We start from the raw sequence: 19586 nt of genomic DNA on the forward strand, positions 1-19586 counted from the left end.
ATTATTATCAGCTAACTCCATCACATCACATTAATTAAGAATGTAATTACATTTTTTGCACCTAACCCCGTTATTTTTGGCTACTGTCCTCTACAAAAAAAATTAACCCCTTTGGCTAAAAAATAATAATAGTAGTAGTTTAGGCGGCTGAGATTCCGTACTTAGATATCAAAGATGGATCTTCCTTCTAGTGCAGTAGAGAAGGTACAAGCCCTCAGGTTATTTTTGCTAGATTTTACTGCAAAGAGCGCAGGTGCCTAGAAAAACAGAACAATCCAAGGGAAGACAACCATTTTTCCCCCGGCTGTTGACCTTCGCTTTTAACCACCCTTTCCGTTTTCCACAAAGAGGCTGTGTGGTGTTTTTTTTTTTTAAAAAAAAAACAGAGTCCAGAGCATGGACCACATTTAAATGAAATAAGGCCATTCCACGTATAATAAAACGGTTATGTTTGGCGGTAGGGATGCACACATAGCGCAAACCCCTACCGCTTTGCACTGCAACAACCGGGGTTGCCTGTCAGAACGAAGGGGGGGAGAGAAGGGCGGGGGGGGCAACCGTACCTTCTTGGCTCGGTTCGGGGTCAGGCGTCAGAGAGATGTCATCCAGCTCTCTCAAACAGAGCCATTCTCCATCCATGGACACCCGGAATTTGCAGAGATAGATGGTTTCCATGGCAGCCTGGGTGATCTTGTCTGTGGTGGGAGTCGGCGTATCGCTCTGAGGCGTCAGAGACGACATGATGACTCAGCTGATACAACAATAAAGCCGATTTGGTGGTGGTGGTGGTGAAATAAAAATAAAAATAAAACCAAGCGAAAATTAAAAACAAAACCATAAAAAGGAGAAGGGGAGGAGAGAGAAAAAATCTTCCCCCTCGAAGAGGGGAAAAAAAAATAATTCAATAGCTGGCCGCCGTCACGGGAAAGATTCGCCGGAGATCAGACAATGCACTACTTTGAGGAAAGCGAGGCAGAAGGGAAGGTGGGGGGGGGGGGAAAGAGACCCCCCTTCTCAGCTGTTTTCCTTCCTCCGGTTTTCTTCTGCAAAGCCGCACAGCCGTGCACAGATGCTCGATGTGACTAGGAGCTATTATTCCTGAATAACCCCTTCGCGCACGGCCTCTGCATCAAGGAGAGCGGCGGGAAAAAATAATAATATCCAGCCCTCTTGGCTGTCTCAGGGAAAAAAACCTTGTCTTTTTAAAAAAAAAAATAATAATTACAAAACAACAGAACAATAGCCACACAAAGAGAAGAAGAGGTATCCAGGATCCACTCAAATCGACAGCTGCTCTCTCTCTCTCTCTCTCTCTTTTCTTTCTTTCTCTCTCTCTCTCTTGCCCCCTTCCGATCAACCCAGATTCAGAAAAGATAATAGGATTGGATTGTGCGCAGTTAAAGAGGGTGTTGACCAAAATGGCTGACTAATGAACTAAAATGAAAATTCAGACTCATGTGACCAGCTGGCTCTCGCCGTACGGCAAGCAATTCCCGAGATGCTTTAGAGATGCAGGAGAAAGAACTCAGCTGATTCCGTCCTCAGCATCTCTTCTCCTGCTTAACCAGGGCTAGTCTAAACTCACATCCAGGCACACAGAGATATAAACATGCTTGCCATCAACCTTTTAGCGATACAATTTGGGATGAAGACCCTTTGAATGGTGTGGGAGTAAGGAATGGATTTCCAGAGGAAAAAATTGTCAGGCTACAGGAACCATTTGCACTACTCAGGTGACCCTGAGGACAGAGATAAAGCTCCAGGTGCTTCAAAGACCCTCAAAAAAGATGCAGCTGACCAGCTGTCTGCAAGGAATATAAATCCTTCCATTCCCAACTATCCTGTCAGAACTGAAGAAGCTTCTTGGATGAGAAGGGAAACATCCTTGAAACAAAAAAACGAGAAAGTCCAGTTGCCTCCTGAAAAAGCACCTTTGGGACAACCATGACCTGGATGACTGAGAATTTCTACAGACTTTTAGCTATACAATTTGGGATAAACACCCTTGGTGTGGTATGGGAGTAGGAATGGATTTCCAGAGGAATAATTGCAGACTACAGGAACCATTTTCACTACTTGGGTGACCCTGAGGACACAGATAAACTTCCAAGTGCTTCAGTGACCCTCTAAAACAGGGGGTCTCCAACCCTGGCAACTTTAAGCCTGGTGGACTTCAACTCCCAGAATTCCCCAGCCGGCTTTGCTGGCTGGGGGATTCTGGGAGTTGAAGTCCATCAGGCTTAAAGTTGCCAAGGTTGGAGACCCCTGCTCTAAAAGGATGCAAATGGCCAGCTGCCTGCAAGGAGTATAAATCCTTCCATTCCCCACCACCCAGTCAGAGCTGAAGAAGCTTCTCGGATGAAAAGTGAGATGTCTTCAGAACAAATAAGGAAGTCCAGTTGCCTCCTGAAAAAAAAAAAAAGCACCTTTGGGATAAAATCTGAGATGTTTACCAGTTTCAAAACATTTTTAGCACACGTTTATTCTTTTGCAAAGAGCTCCATTTCCTGAAGTCGTCCCCTAAATGCATCCGTTTCATACGTTAATTAGCACCAATGTCAGGGGGGAAAAATATTGAGAAGCGATTCTTCTAAATACCCAATGCTTGGCATACACATGTTATTTGCAAGCTGAGTAATGGACCGATTCAAACCACAGCATGTTTGCAAAGAGGATGACGGCATATTTTGCAGCGTATGCCGATTAGTCTGAAAAGGTCACAGGTACAACAGGACAGATCAGTCTGTGCTAAAATTTTAACCTCAGTCTGTAGTAAAATTATAACCTCAGTCTGTAGTAAAATTATAACCTCAGTCTGTAGTAAAATTTTAACCTCAGTCTGTGGTAAAATTTTACCTGAGTCTGTAGTAAAATTTTAACCTCAGTCTGTAGTAAAATTTTAACCTCAGTCTATAGTAAAATTTTACCTCAGTCTGTAGTAAAATTTTAACCTCAGTCTGTGGTAAAATTTTACCTGAGTCTATAGTAAAATTTTAACCTCAGTCTGTAATAAAATTATAATCTCAGTCTGTAGTAAAAATTTAACTTCAGTCTATAGTAAAATTTTACCTCAGTCTGTAGTAAAATTTTAACTTCAGTCTGTGGTAAAATTTTACCTGAGTCTGTAGTAAAATTTTAACCTCAGTCTGTAGTAAAATTTTAACCTCAGTCTGTGGTAAAATTTTACCTGAGTCTGTAGTAAAATTTTAACCTCAGTCTGTAGTAAAATTTTAACCTCAGTCTGTAGTAAAATTTTAACTTCAGTCTGTGGTAAAATTTTACCTGAGTCTGTAGTAAAATTTTAACCTCAGTCTGTAGTAAAATTTTAACTTCAGTCTGTGGTAAAATTTTACCTGAGTCTGTAGTAAAATTTTAACCTCAGTCTGTAGTAAAATTTTAACCTCAGTCTGTGGTAAAATTTTACCTGAGTCTGTAGTAAAATTTTAACCTGAGTCTGTAGTAAAATTTTAACCTCAGTCTGTGGTAAAATTTTACCTGAATCTGTAGTAAAATTTTAACCTCAGTCTGTAGTAAAATTTTAACCTCAGTTTGCAGCTACTGTAAACAGATTTACCTCCCAAGAGAAAAATACAGAAAAAGAGACTTCAATTTCCAGTTCCCGGAGACACTCGTTACTGCTTATTATGTTTAAATTGGAAATATTTCCATAAAAACTGAGATGACCCTAGAAGAAATGATCGATGGATGGATATGGAATGATCGAAAGATACTTCATACAGAGAATAAATGACTAATCTGGATAACAAGATGGCTGTTCCAAAGTCATCTTAGATCTTGCTTGAATCTGCCATTAAGAACACGCTTGAAGGAAATATGCAGCTACTTCTCCACTTACAACAGTTCATTTAATGACCAAAGCTACAACGGCACTGAAAAAAGTGACTTATGACTTTTCACACTTATGACCATTGCAGCATCCTCATGGTCATGTGATCAAAATTCAGATGCTTGGCAACTGACTCATATTTATGACGGCTGCAGTGTCCCGGGGTCATGTGATCACCTTTTGCGACCTTCTGACCAGCAGAGTCAATGGGGAAGCGAGATTCACTTAACAACTGAGTTCCTAGCTTAACAACTGAAGTGATTCGCTTAATACCGGTGGCAAGAAAGGTTGTAAAATGGTGCAAAGCTCACTTAACAGCTGTGTCGCTTAGCCACAGAAGGTTTGGACTCAGTTGCGGTCATCAATGAAGAATTACCTGTATCCTTATGAGGTAAAGAAGAACTAAGAATAATATTGAATATTTCAAACCAGGAACCAGCAATCAATGCTCCAGAGAAAGACCATAAATCTCACAGAATTGGCTCCATAACCATATTGAAAATAAAAAGAGAACATCTGTAGCTCAGGGTTGAAAGGAGGGGCAATGATGATCTTACCTAATTTGGGTAATAATAATAATAATAATAATAATAATAATAATAATAATAATAACAACAACAACAACAACAACAACAACAACAACAACATCATTTTTATTTATAGACCGCCCTTCTCCCGAAGGACTCAGGGCGGTGTACAGCCACAAGTAAAATACAGAAAGAAAACCACAGTACAAAACTAAAAACAACCCTTAAAAAACCTATTTAATTTGGCTACTTATAGATAAAAATATTCCCACTAAAATTTACTAAAAAATTTAAAAAACCCATAAATCAATTTAATAATATAAAATTTAAGCGAGTCCAGCAAGACGAAATAAGTAGGTTTTGAGTTCGCGGCGGAAGGTCCTAAGGTCAGGTATTTGTCTGAGTCCAGGGGGAAGCTCGTTCCATAGGGTAGGAGCCCCCACAGAGAAGGCCCTCCCCCTGGGGGCCGCCAGCCGACATTGCTTGTAATGAAACCTCTGCAAGAAAAGAACCAAGTTCAGAGACCACCCAGGACCCCATGAACTGAAAATGCACAAATAGTCCTTGACTTACAACAGTTCATTTAGTGACTGTTCGAAGCTACAATGGCACCAAAAAAAGAGATTTATGACCCTTTCTCACATTTATGATCTTTGCAGCATCCCACATGATCAAAATTCAGATGCTTTGCAATTTATTTATTTATTTTTCAAATTTATATACCGCCCTATCTCCCTAAGGACTCAGGGCGGTTCACAGGCAGTTAAAAATACATATAAATACAGATTAAAAAACAATTAAAAAACTTATTCTATTGCCCCAAATTTAAAATAGTATAAATAATAAAAATAATAAAAACCCCTTAAAACCCATAACTTTAAAATCTAATCCAGTCCCGCGCAGATAAATAAGTGTGTTTTAAGCTCGCGACGAAAGGTTCGGAGGTCCGGAAGTTGGCGAAGTCCTGGAGGGAGTTCGTTCCAGAGGGTGGGAGCCCCCACAGAGAAGGCCCTTCCTGGTGTCGCCAGACGGCACTGCCTAGCTGACGGCACCCTGAGGAGTCCCTCTCTGTGAGAGCGCACGGGTCGGTGAGAGGTATTTGGTAGCAGTAGGCGGTCCCGTAAATAGCCCGGCCCTATGCCATGGAGCGCTTTAAAGATTTAAAGATAATAAATATGCCATGGAGCGCTTTAAAGATAATTGACTCCTATTTATGACATTTGCAATGTCCCGGGGTCATGTGACCGCCTTTTGCGACCTTCTGACAAGCAAAATCAATGGGGGAGCCAGATTCATTGAACAAAAGCGTTGCTAAGTTAACAACTGCAGTGATTCACTTAACAACCGTGTCAAGAAAGATCATAAAATGGAGCAAAATTCATTTAACAACTGTCTCAGCTAGCAACAGAAATTAGGACTACCTGTAATCTTTCATAAATCCAATTCCACACACCTTCTATAAAGTAGGAGACAATTTCCAGGCCGTTAAGATCCTGAAAATCAAAATTATGCTAAGGTTCCAGCTTTGTTTTTGTAGTAAGTTCAGTTCCCACAGTTTGCAATTAAAGGACTCTTAACATAAAAATTATAACCAAGTAATTCAGTGAGAGAATGGTGACTATCATTCTTCTGCAAACACATTAGAGCTAGCGAGTATAATTTACTTATAAGAGGCTTCCTACGATGCAAACATTTTCCTAGGGTTACATTCGCAAAAATGGTGTTAACACAAAAGCATACATTAAAATCATTATATATCAGAAACCAATCAACGCTCTGATTTTGATTCAGAGTAGGTAATCCTTCCTTGATTCTTCCTTCTCTTTATCTTTGATTTGGTAATACAGGTGGAAAAAATACGTCAGTGTATTCTTTCCTCAAGAGTATTCAAGGATTAGAAGTCAGAAACAGGTGCTCATCTCCTGTTTATTATCTAATTAAAGAAACTGCTTGTTATTTTATAACATCATTACTTCATTTCGTTTCTTCAGCGCCATCTCTGATTTTTGCTATCTCACATCTTATTTTACACTTACTAGTAAAGGTAAAGGCAAAGGTTCCCCTAGCACATATGTGCTAGTTGTTCCTGACTCTAGGGGGCAGTGCTCATCTCCGTTTCAAAGCTGAAGAGCCAGTGCTGCCTGAAGACGTCTCCCTGGTCATGTGGCTGGCATGACTCAACACCAAAGGCGCACGGAACGCTGTTACCTTTCCACCAAAGGTGGTCCCTATTTTTCTACTTGCATTTTTTACCTGCTTTCGAACTGCTAGGTTGGCAGAAGCTGGGACAAGTAAGGGGAGCTCACCCCATTACGCGGCACTAGGGATTCGAACCGCTGAACTGCCGACCTTTCGATCGACAAGCTCAGCGTCTTAGCCACTGAGTCACCTTTACAACATTACAACAGCAAGCAAAATGCACAAAACACTTTGCATTCAAAATACTTCCACTTCAACACAACCACTCTGACCTTGTCACAACATGTTGTTTCAATCCACTTCCAATCTCGCTGGAAGAAGAGCCATTCAGGTTTAATGAGTGGCTTAAATTTGCTTTTTATTTTATTCATTTATTTATTATCCCGCCTTTACTACAGGTACAGAACATATATAGTACTCTTTCACCCTGTTATGTTCCCCACAACAACTCCGTGAGATGGGTTGGGCTGAGAGACAACGACAGGCCCAAAAGTACCCAGCTGGCTTTCATGCCAAAGGCAGGACTAGAACTCCCAGGCTCCTGATGATTGGCCCAAAGTCACCCAGCAGCTTTCATGCCTAAGGTTGGACTAGAATTCACCGCTTGTCGGTGAACTGTTGTAAGTAGAGGATAACTTGTACTGCAAATTGCCCTTGCCTCACTGTATCTCTCCCTGTAACACATCAGACGAAGAATATGTAATTCATGTTCTTTTATACTGCCGATTTTATACAACATTGCATCAAAACCTTATTCTTCCCCTTCTACTATCAATCTGCTGATCCAGAGGTGGGAGTCACATAATGTAACAACCGGTTCACCCAGCACCGAAAATGTGAACATGCGCATGGCTTCAAAAACACGGAGACTATATAGGACGGGATAGTGCCGGGACGGGCCCAGCCGCTGGCCAGAATTACCGGTTCGCCTGAATCGGTCTGAACCAGCAGCAGCCCACCTCTGTCCTGATCTTCGGTAATTTTTATGCTGTCTAATTACTGATAAAAATTTTCATATACAGTCTAAAATATTGCAAAGTTTTTGTTATCTAGCATCAAGGATACCTTTGCCAGGGTATCCACAATAAGATTTAAGACGGATTGCTATATATGCTTATTTGTGTTTCTCTATTTTGGCTCTTTTTCCCCCTCCATTCTCTGTTTAATTTGCTTTTATTTATATCTGTTTTAAAAGCTGTAACACATATAGAACTGACTGGGAAAGACTGAGAGCAAAAGAAGAAGGGGACGACAGAGAACGAGGTGGCTGGATGGAGTCACTGAAGCAGTCGGCGTGAGTTTAAATGAACTCCAGAGGATGGTAGAGGACAGGAAGGCCTGGAGGAACGTTGTCCATGGGGTCGCGATGGGTCGGACACGACTTCGCAACTAACAACAAATATCTTACTGGAAGCATCCCAACATGGAAACAGCTGTTTCAAGCTGAAAACCCAATACTGTTAACCAGGAACCCTTCCAAAATAGTTAGAATAGCATCAGAATTCTTCTGATGAGGTTGGGCCCTATTTGCTGTTCCAGTAAAGCAGGAAATATTTTGAGTTCAAAAACATTTCAAATTTGAAATGTTTGCGTATCTCTCTACTCTTCGATTCTCACTGAACTCAATCCTGACCAACCACACATTCCCTCTACAAAAGTATTTCCAAACTTCTTGGCAATAGTGTACAACAAACAGCGTATCTATAACATTAGTCCTGACAAACACATTGTTGTGTCTGCACCCCCCCCGAGCTGGGGCCCCTGCCAGAAAGTGACTCGGAAAGTGAGGGGGAAAGGCCAACAGGACTTATCTCTGGTGCACCGGCTTCCCTGGCTCAGCTCCAGGAGCCAGAGGCAGACCAGGTGGAGGAGATAACGAGGCCTCCGTCCCCTGACTCTTTCCCCCTCTCAGGCCACGCTTCCAGACCCAGCTGATGGCAATCAGGCCTGGCTGGACCCTAGGTTTCGTAGGCAGGAGAGGCAGGGACAACAGAATCAGGGGTAGGGCAGGCCTAGGAAGTGCTGAGTCATGGAGCCACACCCCACAGGATATAAAAGCAGCAAGGGTTGCTATACCCCTTTGTGGCAAGAAAATCAACTGCTTAACTAGAGCTGAAGTACTGTTTGTTCCTGGTTGATTCATCGGCATCAAGAGAGATAACAGAGACACTTGGCATACGCTCGCTAGTTTGCTGCCAGAAGGTGATAGTTGCCGGCTAAGTAAGTCATCGCTCGGACTGAGATGAGGGGGACAGAACACACATTTTAGTAGCTGTATCTAGCCTGTCCAATGCTTCAGATCTGATTCAGAACAGGGGCTGACTTTTTTTATGACCTTTTTTTACCATAGCTGTTAAGCGCATCTCTGCCACTACGTGAATTAAGTGTTCGTTAAGCGAATCCATCTTTCCCCATTGACATATTGACTCCCAAACAATTGTCCCTTTGATCACTTAAATATGAGCCAGCCATGGCAAAAAAGCCAATGCAGTGCTAGGCTGCATTAATAGAAGGATAGAAGCAAGATCACGTGAAGCGTTAATACCACTTTATAACGCCTTCCTAAGGCCACACTTGGAATACTGCATCCAGTTATGGTCACCACAATATTAAAAAAAAGTGTTGAGACTCTAGAAAGAGTGCAGAGAAGAGCAACAAAGATGATTAGGGGACTGGAGGCTAAAACAGCTGCAGGAACTGGATATGTCTAGTTTAATGAAAAGAAGGACAAGGGGAGACATGATAGCAGCATTCCCATATCTCAGGGGTTGCCACAAAGAAGAGGGAGTCAAGCTATTCTCCAAAGCACCTGAGGGCAGGACAAGAAACAATGGGTGGAAACTAATCAAGGAGAGAAGCAACCTAAGAACTAAGGAGAAATGTCCTGACAGTTAGAACAATCAGTGGAACGACTTGCCTCCAGAAATTGTGGGTGCTCCATTATTGGAGATTTTCAAGAAGAGATGGACAGCCACTTATCTGGAATGGTATAAGGATTCCTGCTTGAGCAGCGGGTTGGGCTAGAGGTCCTCCAAGGTCCCTTCCAGTTCTGTTATACTCAACAAAAACAAGGTGGGGTTATTTTGAGTTTCTTTCTCATACTTTCTTTCATCTCAGGACTCTCTCTTCTTCAGTTGTTCTTTAATGCTCCGCTCCTTTCTTTTCCTCCTAACATTTGTCTCCTATCTTTCTCCAAGTAAAGCTTTGCAGTCCATAACACCCCAAACCCACCAACCTGCACACATGAAAGAGAAGATTTTTGTCCCACCTACTTTCCATCTTTATTTGACTCATCCCGGCTCTCAAAACACCCCAGCCGTGGAGAGCTTAATGTTTCCTGATTTAGAGATGCTAAGCCCTGAAAAGAAATATTTTCCTAGTACTTAAAATAGCCATAAATTTAATTTTCCTAAGCAGAAAAGCACTTTACGGGCATTAGTTTTGACATGGACTGTCAAAACGCTTTAAACCTACCTGATTACTTTAATTAACTGTTTAGGCAGCAAAACGCTTTGGGCAAATCTAGGCTTTCTATATAGAATTTGCACAGAACTTGAAAATCAAGCCATGCTACCTTCCATTTTGCATCGGCTCCTAGTCGTTATTAGAATTATTGACACAAATTGCTCTTTAAGGTTTTTTTTTTAAAAAAATCAATAAGCACTAGATGGATGGTAGTCAGTCGTGGGATTCAGCCAGTTCGCACCACTTCGGGAGAACCGGTTGTTAACTTTCTGAGCAGTTTGGCAAACTGGTTGTTGGTAGAAATCATTAGGGCAGAGAACCGGTTGTTAAATTACTTGAATCCCACCACTGATGGTACTCATGAAAACACGATCAAAGTCAGCCCCCTGAAATAACCTACCAGCCACCTGCTACCCATTGTATGGCTACTTTAATGGTTTCCCATTAAAAAAAATTAACTACCCTTGACTTATGTTGTATCTTAATTTATGATTGTTAATTTTATACCCTGTACTTTGTTCTGGGAAGTCTCGGGGGGTGGGAGGGGGGTGGGGGGGAGGGGGGAGATGAAGGATCAATGTAAAGGAATGATTGAAGATATGTAATTAAGAAATAGAAATAATCTGAAATGAAAGCGGGGCTGCTCAGCTGCCATTTCAGAAGGGAATGGAGAGGGAGAGGAGGGAGTGAAGGAAGAAAGCAGGTAGGAAAGAGAGAGGTAGAAAAAGGGGAAAGGAGAGGAAGAAGAAAGGGGAAAGAGAGAGGGTTAGAAAGGGTGGAAGAGAAGAGTAGGGAAAGAGGAGAGGACGTAGAAAAGCGAAGGAGAGGAAGGATGAAGAAAGTAGAAGAAAGTAGAGAAGGGAGGAGGAAGGTTTGTTAAGGAAGGAAGTGGTAGCTGGGCAGGTCCGAATAAGTAACAAATGAAAGTTAATGATTAATGTTGAATAAGAGGCTGTATATTGAATAGGTTGTTGGAAAATGAAAATAAAACTTTTTACATAAAAAAAATTAACTACCAATTTCATACTAGTGCAGGATCAATGTGGCAAAAAGGAGATCAAGTCGGAAGAGAAGCGCGCTTGAGATCTTCCAAGTTTTCATTCTCGTTTTGGCGCCTTCCTTGACTTAAGATAGAACACATATGTTCTCCCCCTTCAGTTTCTCAAACTGTTTCACAAAAATAAATGTCTGATTCACCAACAGTTGGTCCAAATTAGCCTGCTGCTTCATTCACTCTTCAAGCGTATGAGCAACATGATATCTGACTGGCAAAACCTGTATTTCAGCTGTGCATCTTGTTTGTCTCTGCAAATATCACAGGCAAATATCGTTCTTTGCAGCCGTAATCAACTGATATTCATTTTTATTACTTTTATTTATTATTTATTAATCATCATCGTCGTCTTTTAATGACCCCCCCACCCCCGAAAGGTACCACTTGAACCCATAGTATGTTGGTGATTGGCCCAAAGTCAACCAGCTGACTTTCATGCCTAAAGTGGGACTAGAAGTCACTGGCTCCTGGTGATTAGTTCATGCCGAAAGGTACCACTTGAACCCATAGTATGTTGGTGACTGGCCCAAAGTCACCCAGCTGGCTTTCATGGCTAAGGTGGAACTAGAACTCACAGTCTTCTGGTAACTAGCCCAAAGTCACCCAGCTGGCTTTCATGCATTAAGGGGGGGGGGACTAGAACTCACTGTCTCCTGGTGACTGGCCCAAAGCCATCCAGCCAGCTTTGGTGCCTAAGGTGAGACTAGAACTCACTGTCTCCTGGTGATTGGCCCAAGTCATTCAGCTGATTTTCATGGCTAACGTGGGACCTGAGTTCATGGTCTCCTGCTTTCTAGCTCGGTCTCTTGATAATCTTGCTGTTTAAATTCTTTTAAAGCCCATCCAGGTAAGATCTATATATGTAAGATTCAGTACCAACTGGATAATGGCACAAAATCAACCAACCACTAAGTACATCTTCTTCGATATCAATTTGTTCACTAGGAGATCTCAATCCCTAAAAGTAACACACGTCAGGCCTTTAAATATTATATCCCTCGGAAAGTTTTTTTATTACTTTAAGCAAGTTGTTTTTAGTGGTTTGATTCTTTGGGGCCAACGTTTTATTCATTTTGTAATATTTACACTGTCTAAAGACAGAACTCAACATGAAGAAACCACTTAAATCTGGAAGTGTATGTATGGAAAGCAACAAAAGTTTTCTTCATTCTTGCTATTCTTCCTCTTAACAATTATATTTATAATTTGTATAAATAAAACGTATACAAATACATTTATAATAAATGTCTTGAAGTTCTTTAGTCTGCCTGCTTTCTTTTGCTGAAGCTGGTTATTTAAGACCAAAGAACAGAAGGAAAAGTAAAAAAAAAAAATCCTACTAAAAGGTAGTCCTCAACTTACAACCATTCATTTAGTGACCATTCAAAGTTACAACAGAGCTGAAAGTGATATAATTGATTTTCACACTTTCGCACCATTGAAGCATCCCGGGTGCTTGGCAAATGACTCATATTTATGACGGCTGCAAGTCACGTGATCTCCTTTTGCGACCTTCTGACAAGCAAAGTCCATGAAGAAGCTAGAGGAACAACTGCAGTGATCCACTTAACGACCCCGACAAGAAAAGTTGTAAAATAGGACAAAACATGCTTATCAGCTGTCTTGCTCAGCAACAGAAATGTTGTGACCCAGGCCCAAGTAGGTAGTAATAAACTTAGTCCGTGGAAAAAACAAACTTTATTCGAACAGCTGGGAATTACTTCATTCCCAGCATCATTCAACTCAAAGTAAAACAAATGCCTCCCAACACAAATTCCTCAGTTATCTCACAAACCTTAGTCCAATTAGGCAAACTGCTAAAGGCCCTTCCTGGAAAACATCCAGAAGCTACAAAAACAAAGACAGATACAAAGCAGAAGACGAAGCATAAGACGCAGCTACAACGTTGTTTTCTGGCAAAGCTAGAAAACCGGCTGGTCTGTTTTAAGCCTTATGAGAGGGGCCAATCATCTCTTGGCCCTACTCCTGAGTCATCCTTTTTGCTTGAGCTGCTCTTGCCTTCTGGCAGCTCTTCTCATGCGTGCATTAGGAACAGGCTCCTCCTGTTCCTCTGCCTCATTATTATCAGTCTCTGGAGGCTCTGGAGTCTGCACCTCACTTCCCGATGGCCCTGGCCTCACCTAAGCCTCATCACTGTCCGACTCCATTGCCAGCTCCATAGGCTGCTGACAGACCACAACAAGAAATTCTACTACTGTGGTAGTAATTCAAGGACTACCTATATCCAATTTAATCTACAAGAAATCTATAACCTTTTTCGTTTCCTAACAACAGCACAATCTAGGAACATTTTGTACGTTAGACTCCCTCAATTGAATATACTGAGTGCTAGTTTGGTGTAGTGGTCAAGGCATTAGACTAGAGACCAGGAGACTGTGAGTTCTAGTCCTACATTAGGCCCAATGCCATTTGAGTGACCTTGGGCTAGCTAGCCGCTAGTCACTTTCTTTCAACCATAGGAAGAAGACAATGACAAACAATTTCGGAGAAACCTTGCCAAGAAAACTGCCCAAACGTGTCCAGGCAACGTCCAAGAATTGGACACGACTGAATAGAACAGTGACGGTGAACCTTTTAGACATCGAGTGCCCAAACTTGCACGGGCAGGCCCAAACTGAAAGGTGTCCGGACATGCGCACATGCGTGGGGGGGCATTCCAACACGGTGAGAGGTAAGATCTTTCTCTTTCGTGAGCTTCTGTCTCGTCATTTGCAGAGAAACAGCAGCTCACGAAAGAAACGCCACGGAGATCTGACCTGGGGCGACAGCGCGTGTACCAGCAGAGAGGACTCTGCGTGCCGCCTCTGGCATGCCTGCCATAGGTCCGCCATCATGGGAATAGAAGAAGAAGAAGAAGAAGAAGAAGAAGAAGAAGAAGAAGAAGAAGAAGAAGAAGAAGAAGAAGAAGAAGAAGAAGAAGAAGAAGAAGAAAACCTCAACTGATTTATATAATGATCGCCCCCAAAGTGGGGACTGATAGTACCATAAGTTTCTTAAAGCAGGGGTCACCAATCTTTTGGACCTCAGGGACCAATAAATTCATAATTTTAAATCCCGTGAACCACTAATACGATCCGCCTAATGACCGACTGGGTGGGTGTGGCCAAGTTGATGTCATTCATGTCGAGGGGCAACTCGCCGGACTTTATTCACCCCTCCCCTCCCCTCCAGCCATTCCTCACCTGTTCTCCTTAGAGCCCCAACAGGAAACAGTTATTGGAGCTAAGCAGCCACCACGAGAAAGAGTTGGCAAAACAGCTGGTTCAGTTCAAATTGGAGAAGGAGGCTCAGCAGAAGCACCTCATTGAGGACTACAAGCAAGCAGAGGAAAGACCTGCAGGACTGCAAGGCCAGGGTACCGGTACCTGGAGGCTCAGCGGCTGACATGGTCAGCCAGTTCCAGGCCATGATGCAGTCCCACTGGAACAAGGCCCTCTGGCTCTTTGCTTCCCTCCAGCCTTCGTCTAAAGCCCCACACCAGGAGGCTGAAGCAGACCCCAAGTTGGGATTTCTGCCCCCCTCCGACCCACACAAAAAGTCCCCAAAGGGGGAGACTCTCTGCAGCAACACAAATGTTCATTTTACATATCTGTCCCAGGGGCCGTAGCTTGAGGACCCCTGATGTAGTGCAAGAAAAAAAATGCAAATAATTTTTCTGCAGACCACCAAAATTTTCTCGTGGACCCACCAGTTGGTGACCACTGTCTTAAAGGACAAAAAAAAAACACCCTATTTTTTTTGTACTGAAAAGTCGTAAATGCGTCATAAGCAGTACAAGTTACACCTGGCCAGATTATAAACATATTCCTGCACACTGAATACCACCAGTTACTAAAATAAAAACTGCGCAATTGTGCTGCTATCACACCCTTGGAACACTCCTACGCCCTTCTACCAATTGAAAAAGGTAATTAGCATTACAGAAACATAGAAAATCTTTTTTTTTTCCAGAGTCAATTCTCCCCTTGACTAAATTAAGCGAAGACTCACTTTGAATCTATCTGAGTTCCCGGTTACTTTACAAACATTTCCATATTGATTCCTTGGGTATGTACAGAACGGGTTTGTCATTACAGGTCGTCCTCGAGTTACGACCATTCATTTAGGGACTCATTTAAAGTTACGACGACACTGAAAAATGTAACTTATGGCCCGTTTTCATACTAACAATCACTGCCACCTTCCCTAGGGTCACATGATCAAAATTCCGGCCGTTGGCAACTGGCATGTACTTATGTCAGTTTCACTGTCCCAGGGTCAGGTTGATCACCATTTGTAACCTTCCCAGTTGGCTTCCGACAAACAAAGTCGGGGGATGGGGGGAGCCAGGTTCAATTAATGACAGCATGTTTCACTTAACAACTGTAGTGAAAAAGATCATAAAACAGGAGCACCTTAACAACTGTCTTGCTTAGCAATAGAAATTTTGGGCTCAACTGTAGTCATAAGAAAAGGACTACCTATACTTTCTTTAAGGCCTGATTTAAATTCCTCCTTAAAAGAGGAATTTTCCAATCTATAAAGAAAAAGAAACTTTCAATCCACAAATTCATGTAGCGTTATTCGTTTTACGTTTCTTTTACATTCCAAAGAGAATCTATTTTATCCCAGTGTTCCGCTTTAAGTGGCTATTTTCAAAGTATTGTAGATGCTGTTTACATTCCGCCATGTCAGTGTCAACCCTTAGCAACCATTTAGTCATAGGGCTAAAAGGGTCCTTGGAGGTCTTCTAATCCAACCCCTTAACCCAAGGCAGACGTCCTTATTCCATCTTGGACATATGATTGTCCAAACTTTTCTTGAAAATTTCAGCGACAGATTTCCAAAAGAGTCTGTCCCCAAATTGATTCTTCAGGTTTCCAGTGGTACATTCATTATCAGCATAACTGAATCCATTTACTTGCTGCTGGTCATAACAGAATAACAGAGATGGAAGGGACCTTGGTGGTCTTCTAGTCCAGTGGTTCTCAACCTTTATAGTGCTGCGACCCCTTTAATACAATTCCCCACGATGTGGCGACCCCAACCGTAAAATTATTTTTGTTTTGAATTTATCGTGCCTGAAGCCGTATTGGCTAGCGATCTGAACTGCTTGCGATTGCCTTGAGGACGGAGGCATTAAAGCGGAGACTCCTCCCCTATTAAGTTTATCGCGCCTGAAGCCAGATTAGACTAGCGATTTGAAGAGCCTGCAGCTGGCTTGTGGAGTCAACCATTGGAGCGCGATTCTTCGACTCGCAAGTATACTTCCCATATTTTCGATGGTCTTAGGCGACCCCTGGCAAATTGTCATTTGACCCCCAATGGGGTCGCGACCCACAGGTTGAGAACCGCTGTTCTAGTCCAACCCCCTGCTCAAGTAGGAAATCCCATACCATTTCAGACAGATGGTTGTCCAATCTCTTCTTAAAAACCTCCAGCGATGGAGCACCCACAACTTCTGTAGTCAAGTCGTCCCACTGATTCATTGCTTTAAATGTCGGGAAATTTCTCCTAATTTCTAGATTGCTTCTCTCCTAGATTAGTTTCCATCCATTGATTCTTGTCCTGCTTCCAAAGTGCTTTGGGGAATAGGTTGACCTCCTCTTCTTTGTGGCAGCCCCTCAAATATTGGAAGATTGCTATGACATCACCCCTAGTCCTTCTTTTCATTAACCTCTTCTTTTTCCTTCCACCTTTCCTAGCATTATAGACTTATCCACAAAGTTAACTAGCGTCTACTATCATCATTCCTATTTAAGGAAAGGGCCGATATTTATTTTATACTTCTCCTTGGCTCTATCTTTAGTCTTCCTAATGACAACCCAGTGAGCCAAGACATCTGTCGCTATCATAAGAAGTCTATCTGGATTGCTCTTTTTCTCCAAAATCAGTCACTTTTTCTCACAAAAGATTGAAGGAAACTGGTGCAAAGGAAAAAGGAAAACAACAACGGAGTCTCAGAGTTGTAACTCAGGCACTTTCTTTGAAGGACAATTTCCAGATAATTATTCCAATATCTAAGGAGCTGCCAGGCAGAAGAGAGGCGGGGAGGGGGGGTCAACCGATTCTCCAAAGGCAGGATGAGAAACAATGGATGAAAACTAATCAAGGAGAAAAGCAACCTAGAACTAAAGAGAAACTTTCTGACAGGGAGAGCAATTCATCAGTGGAACAACTGACCTCCAGTTGTGGGTATTCGAACACTGGAGGATTTTAAGAAGAGACTGGACAGCCATTTGTCTGAACTGGGTGTCCTGCTTGAACTGGGGGGATGGATTAGAAGGCCTCCAATTCCATTATTCTCTTATTTTATTTAACCTGCCGTGGTTTCTCTCTCATAACCACTTTGCTGAGGTTTTTATTTTTTAGCTGGCACCCACCCTCAGCTAAACCAGCTTCCTTTGGGAGGGACTTTAACCCATTGAATAAATAAAACCTCAGGCGCTGACACTACAAAGCAAGTGACAAGCTGCTTGAAGGACTGGAAAGGGAGGGTGGGTGAGGAGGAAGGACACAGCCATTCACACCCAAGCTTTGGAGAAGACCCCCCCCAAAAGTGGGTGAACACACACACACACACATATAAAGAGTCACACACACATATATACACACAGAGAGGGATGGTGGGCGAGGAGGAAGGACAGCCATTCACTCCCAGGCTTTGGAGAAGAGCCCCCCAAAAAAGGAGTGAAAACACACACACACACACACACACACAGAGGAAGAAGTAGGAAGGGAATCCTACTAGGAAGGGAAGGATTTGGGGGGGTGGGGGTGCAGACAGCAGGGTGCATGCATGTGCACACACACACACATACACACACAAAGTCACACATACACAGCAAGACGGTGAGTGAGGAGGGAAAGCAGCCATTCACACCCAGGCTTTGGACAAGACCCCTCCCCCCCAAAAAAGGGTGCACATACGGGCGGGCACACACAATCACACATACACAGCAGGCTTTGGACAAGCCCCCCCCCAAAAAGGAACATACACACACACACACATACACACACAAAGAGGGATACTGGTCAAGGAGGAAGGACAGTCATTCGCACCCAGGCTTTGGAGAAGACCCTAAAAAAGGGACACACATATACACACAGGAAGGGTGAGTGGGGATGGAGGGTAGCCATTCAAACCCAGGTTTTGGAGAAGACACCCCCTCCCAAAAAAAAGGGGTACACACACAGGGAGAGTGAGTGGGGATGGAGGGTGGCCAGTCACACCCAGGTTTTGGAGAAGGCTCCCCCCAAAAAGGGGTGAGAATGCACACAAACACACACACAGAGGAAGAAGTAGGAAGGGACTCTTCCCTGGAAGGATTTGGGGTGTGTGTGTGTGTGTGTGTGTGTGTGTGTGTGTGTGTGTGTGTGGGCAGAGAGCAGGGTGTGCCAACGAAAAAGAGGCACCGACGGACGGTGGAAGTCCGGCTCCCCAACCCTTTGACAGCAGAGACTCTCCACCCCGCGCTGGGGATAATGGGAGCCCAGATTCCGCCCCTGGGGGAAATTGGGGAACGGCGGGCCGAGGGGACGCTACTCACGAGCGCCACCGGTTCGCGGCTGGGCGGGCTCCGGCCCGATGTAACTGAGCAGGACGGGCAACGGGTCACCACGAGGGCCCGGCGGTGCGGCGCGCCAAGCGCTCTGGGGTTGCGCTCCGGGCGCGGCGGTGGCGGCGCCTCCTCCCCGGCCGGGGTAAAGGAGGAAAAAAGGGGGCGAGTCCGGCGGCGGCGCCTCCTCCTCCTCCTCTCCGTCCGCTTCCCCGCCGGCCTCCCGGCGTTGGGCGCTGCGGCCGCCGGAGCTCTCCATGCCGGCTAAACGCGGGGTACCCCTCGGCCTCTCCAAGCGCGCACGGCAGGTTCCCCCTCACTCCGCCCGCGCGCGGCCAAGCGGGCAACTTCCAAGCGATCTTCCTCTCGGCTGATCAACCCAGCTCGGGCCCAGCCGGCCTGGGGAGAGGGAGCGGGGGAAGCCTCGCCTTGACCCGGCCCCTCGCTCCGAGCTCCGCCCCAACCCTGCCGGCCCCGACTTCGGCCGGCCTCCTAGGCGCACGCCCCGGCTCCTCCCCGGAGCGCACTGCGCGGCTCACGGGGCAGAGCGCAGCCCGAGGAGGCGGGATCGCCTGGGCAGGATCTGGGTAGATCCCTAGCGGGTGTGTGTGGCTGTGTGTGTAGGGGATCGGCCTGTTCGCTGGGCCGGCGGGGGTGTTGCCGCTTTTTTGCTTTTTTTTTGGATCCCCCCTGGATTAGTTTTCATTTTTTGCAGGTGCTTCTGGGGTGTTTGTTTGTTTTTTTCCCCTCTCACATTTTCTTTCTAGAATTCCAAGAAATTGGAAGGTTGGGAGATTTGTCTTTCTCTTTTGCTGTACAGGTAGTCCTCGACTTGCAACCGCTCGTTTAGTGACTGTCCCAATTGACCGTGGCGCTGGGAAAAAAAAAAAAAAAAGGACCCACCCGAGTTATGACTTACCATCCTGGCGGCATCC

General features: G+C 44.1%; 1 protein-coding gene across 15 annotated transcripts in view; it reads right to left on the minus strand.

The window, feature by feature from the left end:
* The window catches only part of RUFY3 (RUN and FYVE domain containing 3), a 94191-nt gene extending 75082 nt beyond the window's left edge, over positions 1-19109 (minus strand). For 3 of the 15 annotated variants that reach the window (XM_058192195.1, XM_058192194.1, XM_058192190.1), the window contains exon 1: positions 18643-19101. In XM_058192195.1, coding sequence (XP_058048178.1) covers positions 18643-18910 — 268 coding nt within the window. In that variant the 5' untranslated portion in view covers positions 18911-19101. Of the gene's footprint in view, positions 1-563; positions 2095-18642 lie in introns of those variants that run through there. The other 12 variants (XR_009156224.1, XM_058192199.1, XR_009156225.1 and 9 more) reach the window with 11 other exon arrangements.
* Positions 19110-19586: the final 477 nt, after the last annotated feature.

This window comes from Ahaetulla prasina, chromosome 8 (assembly GCF_028640845.1).
Source record: "Ahaetulla prasina isolate Xishuangbanna chromosome 8, ASM2864084v1, whole genome shotgun sequence".
NCBI classification, from domain to species: domain Eukaryota; kingdom Metazoa; phylum Chordata; class Lepidosauria; order Squamata; family Colubridae; genus Ahaetulla; species Ahaetulla prasina.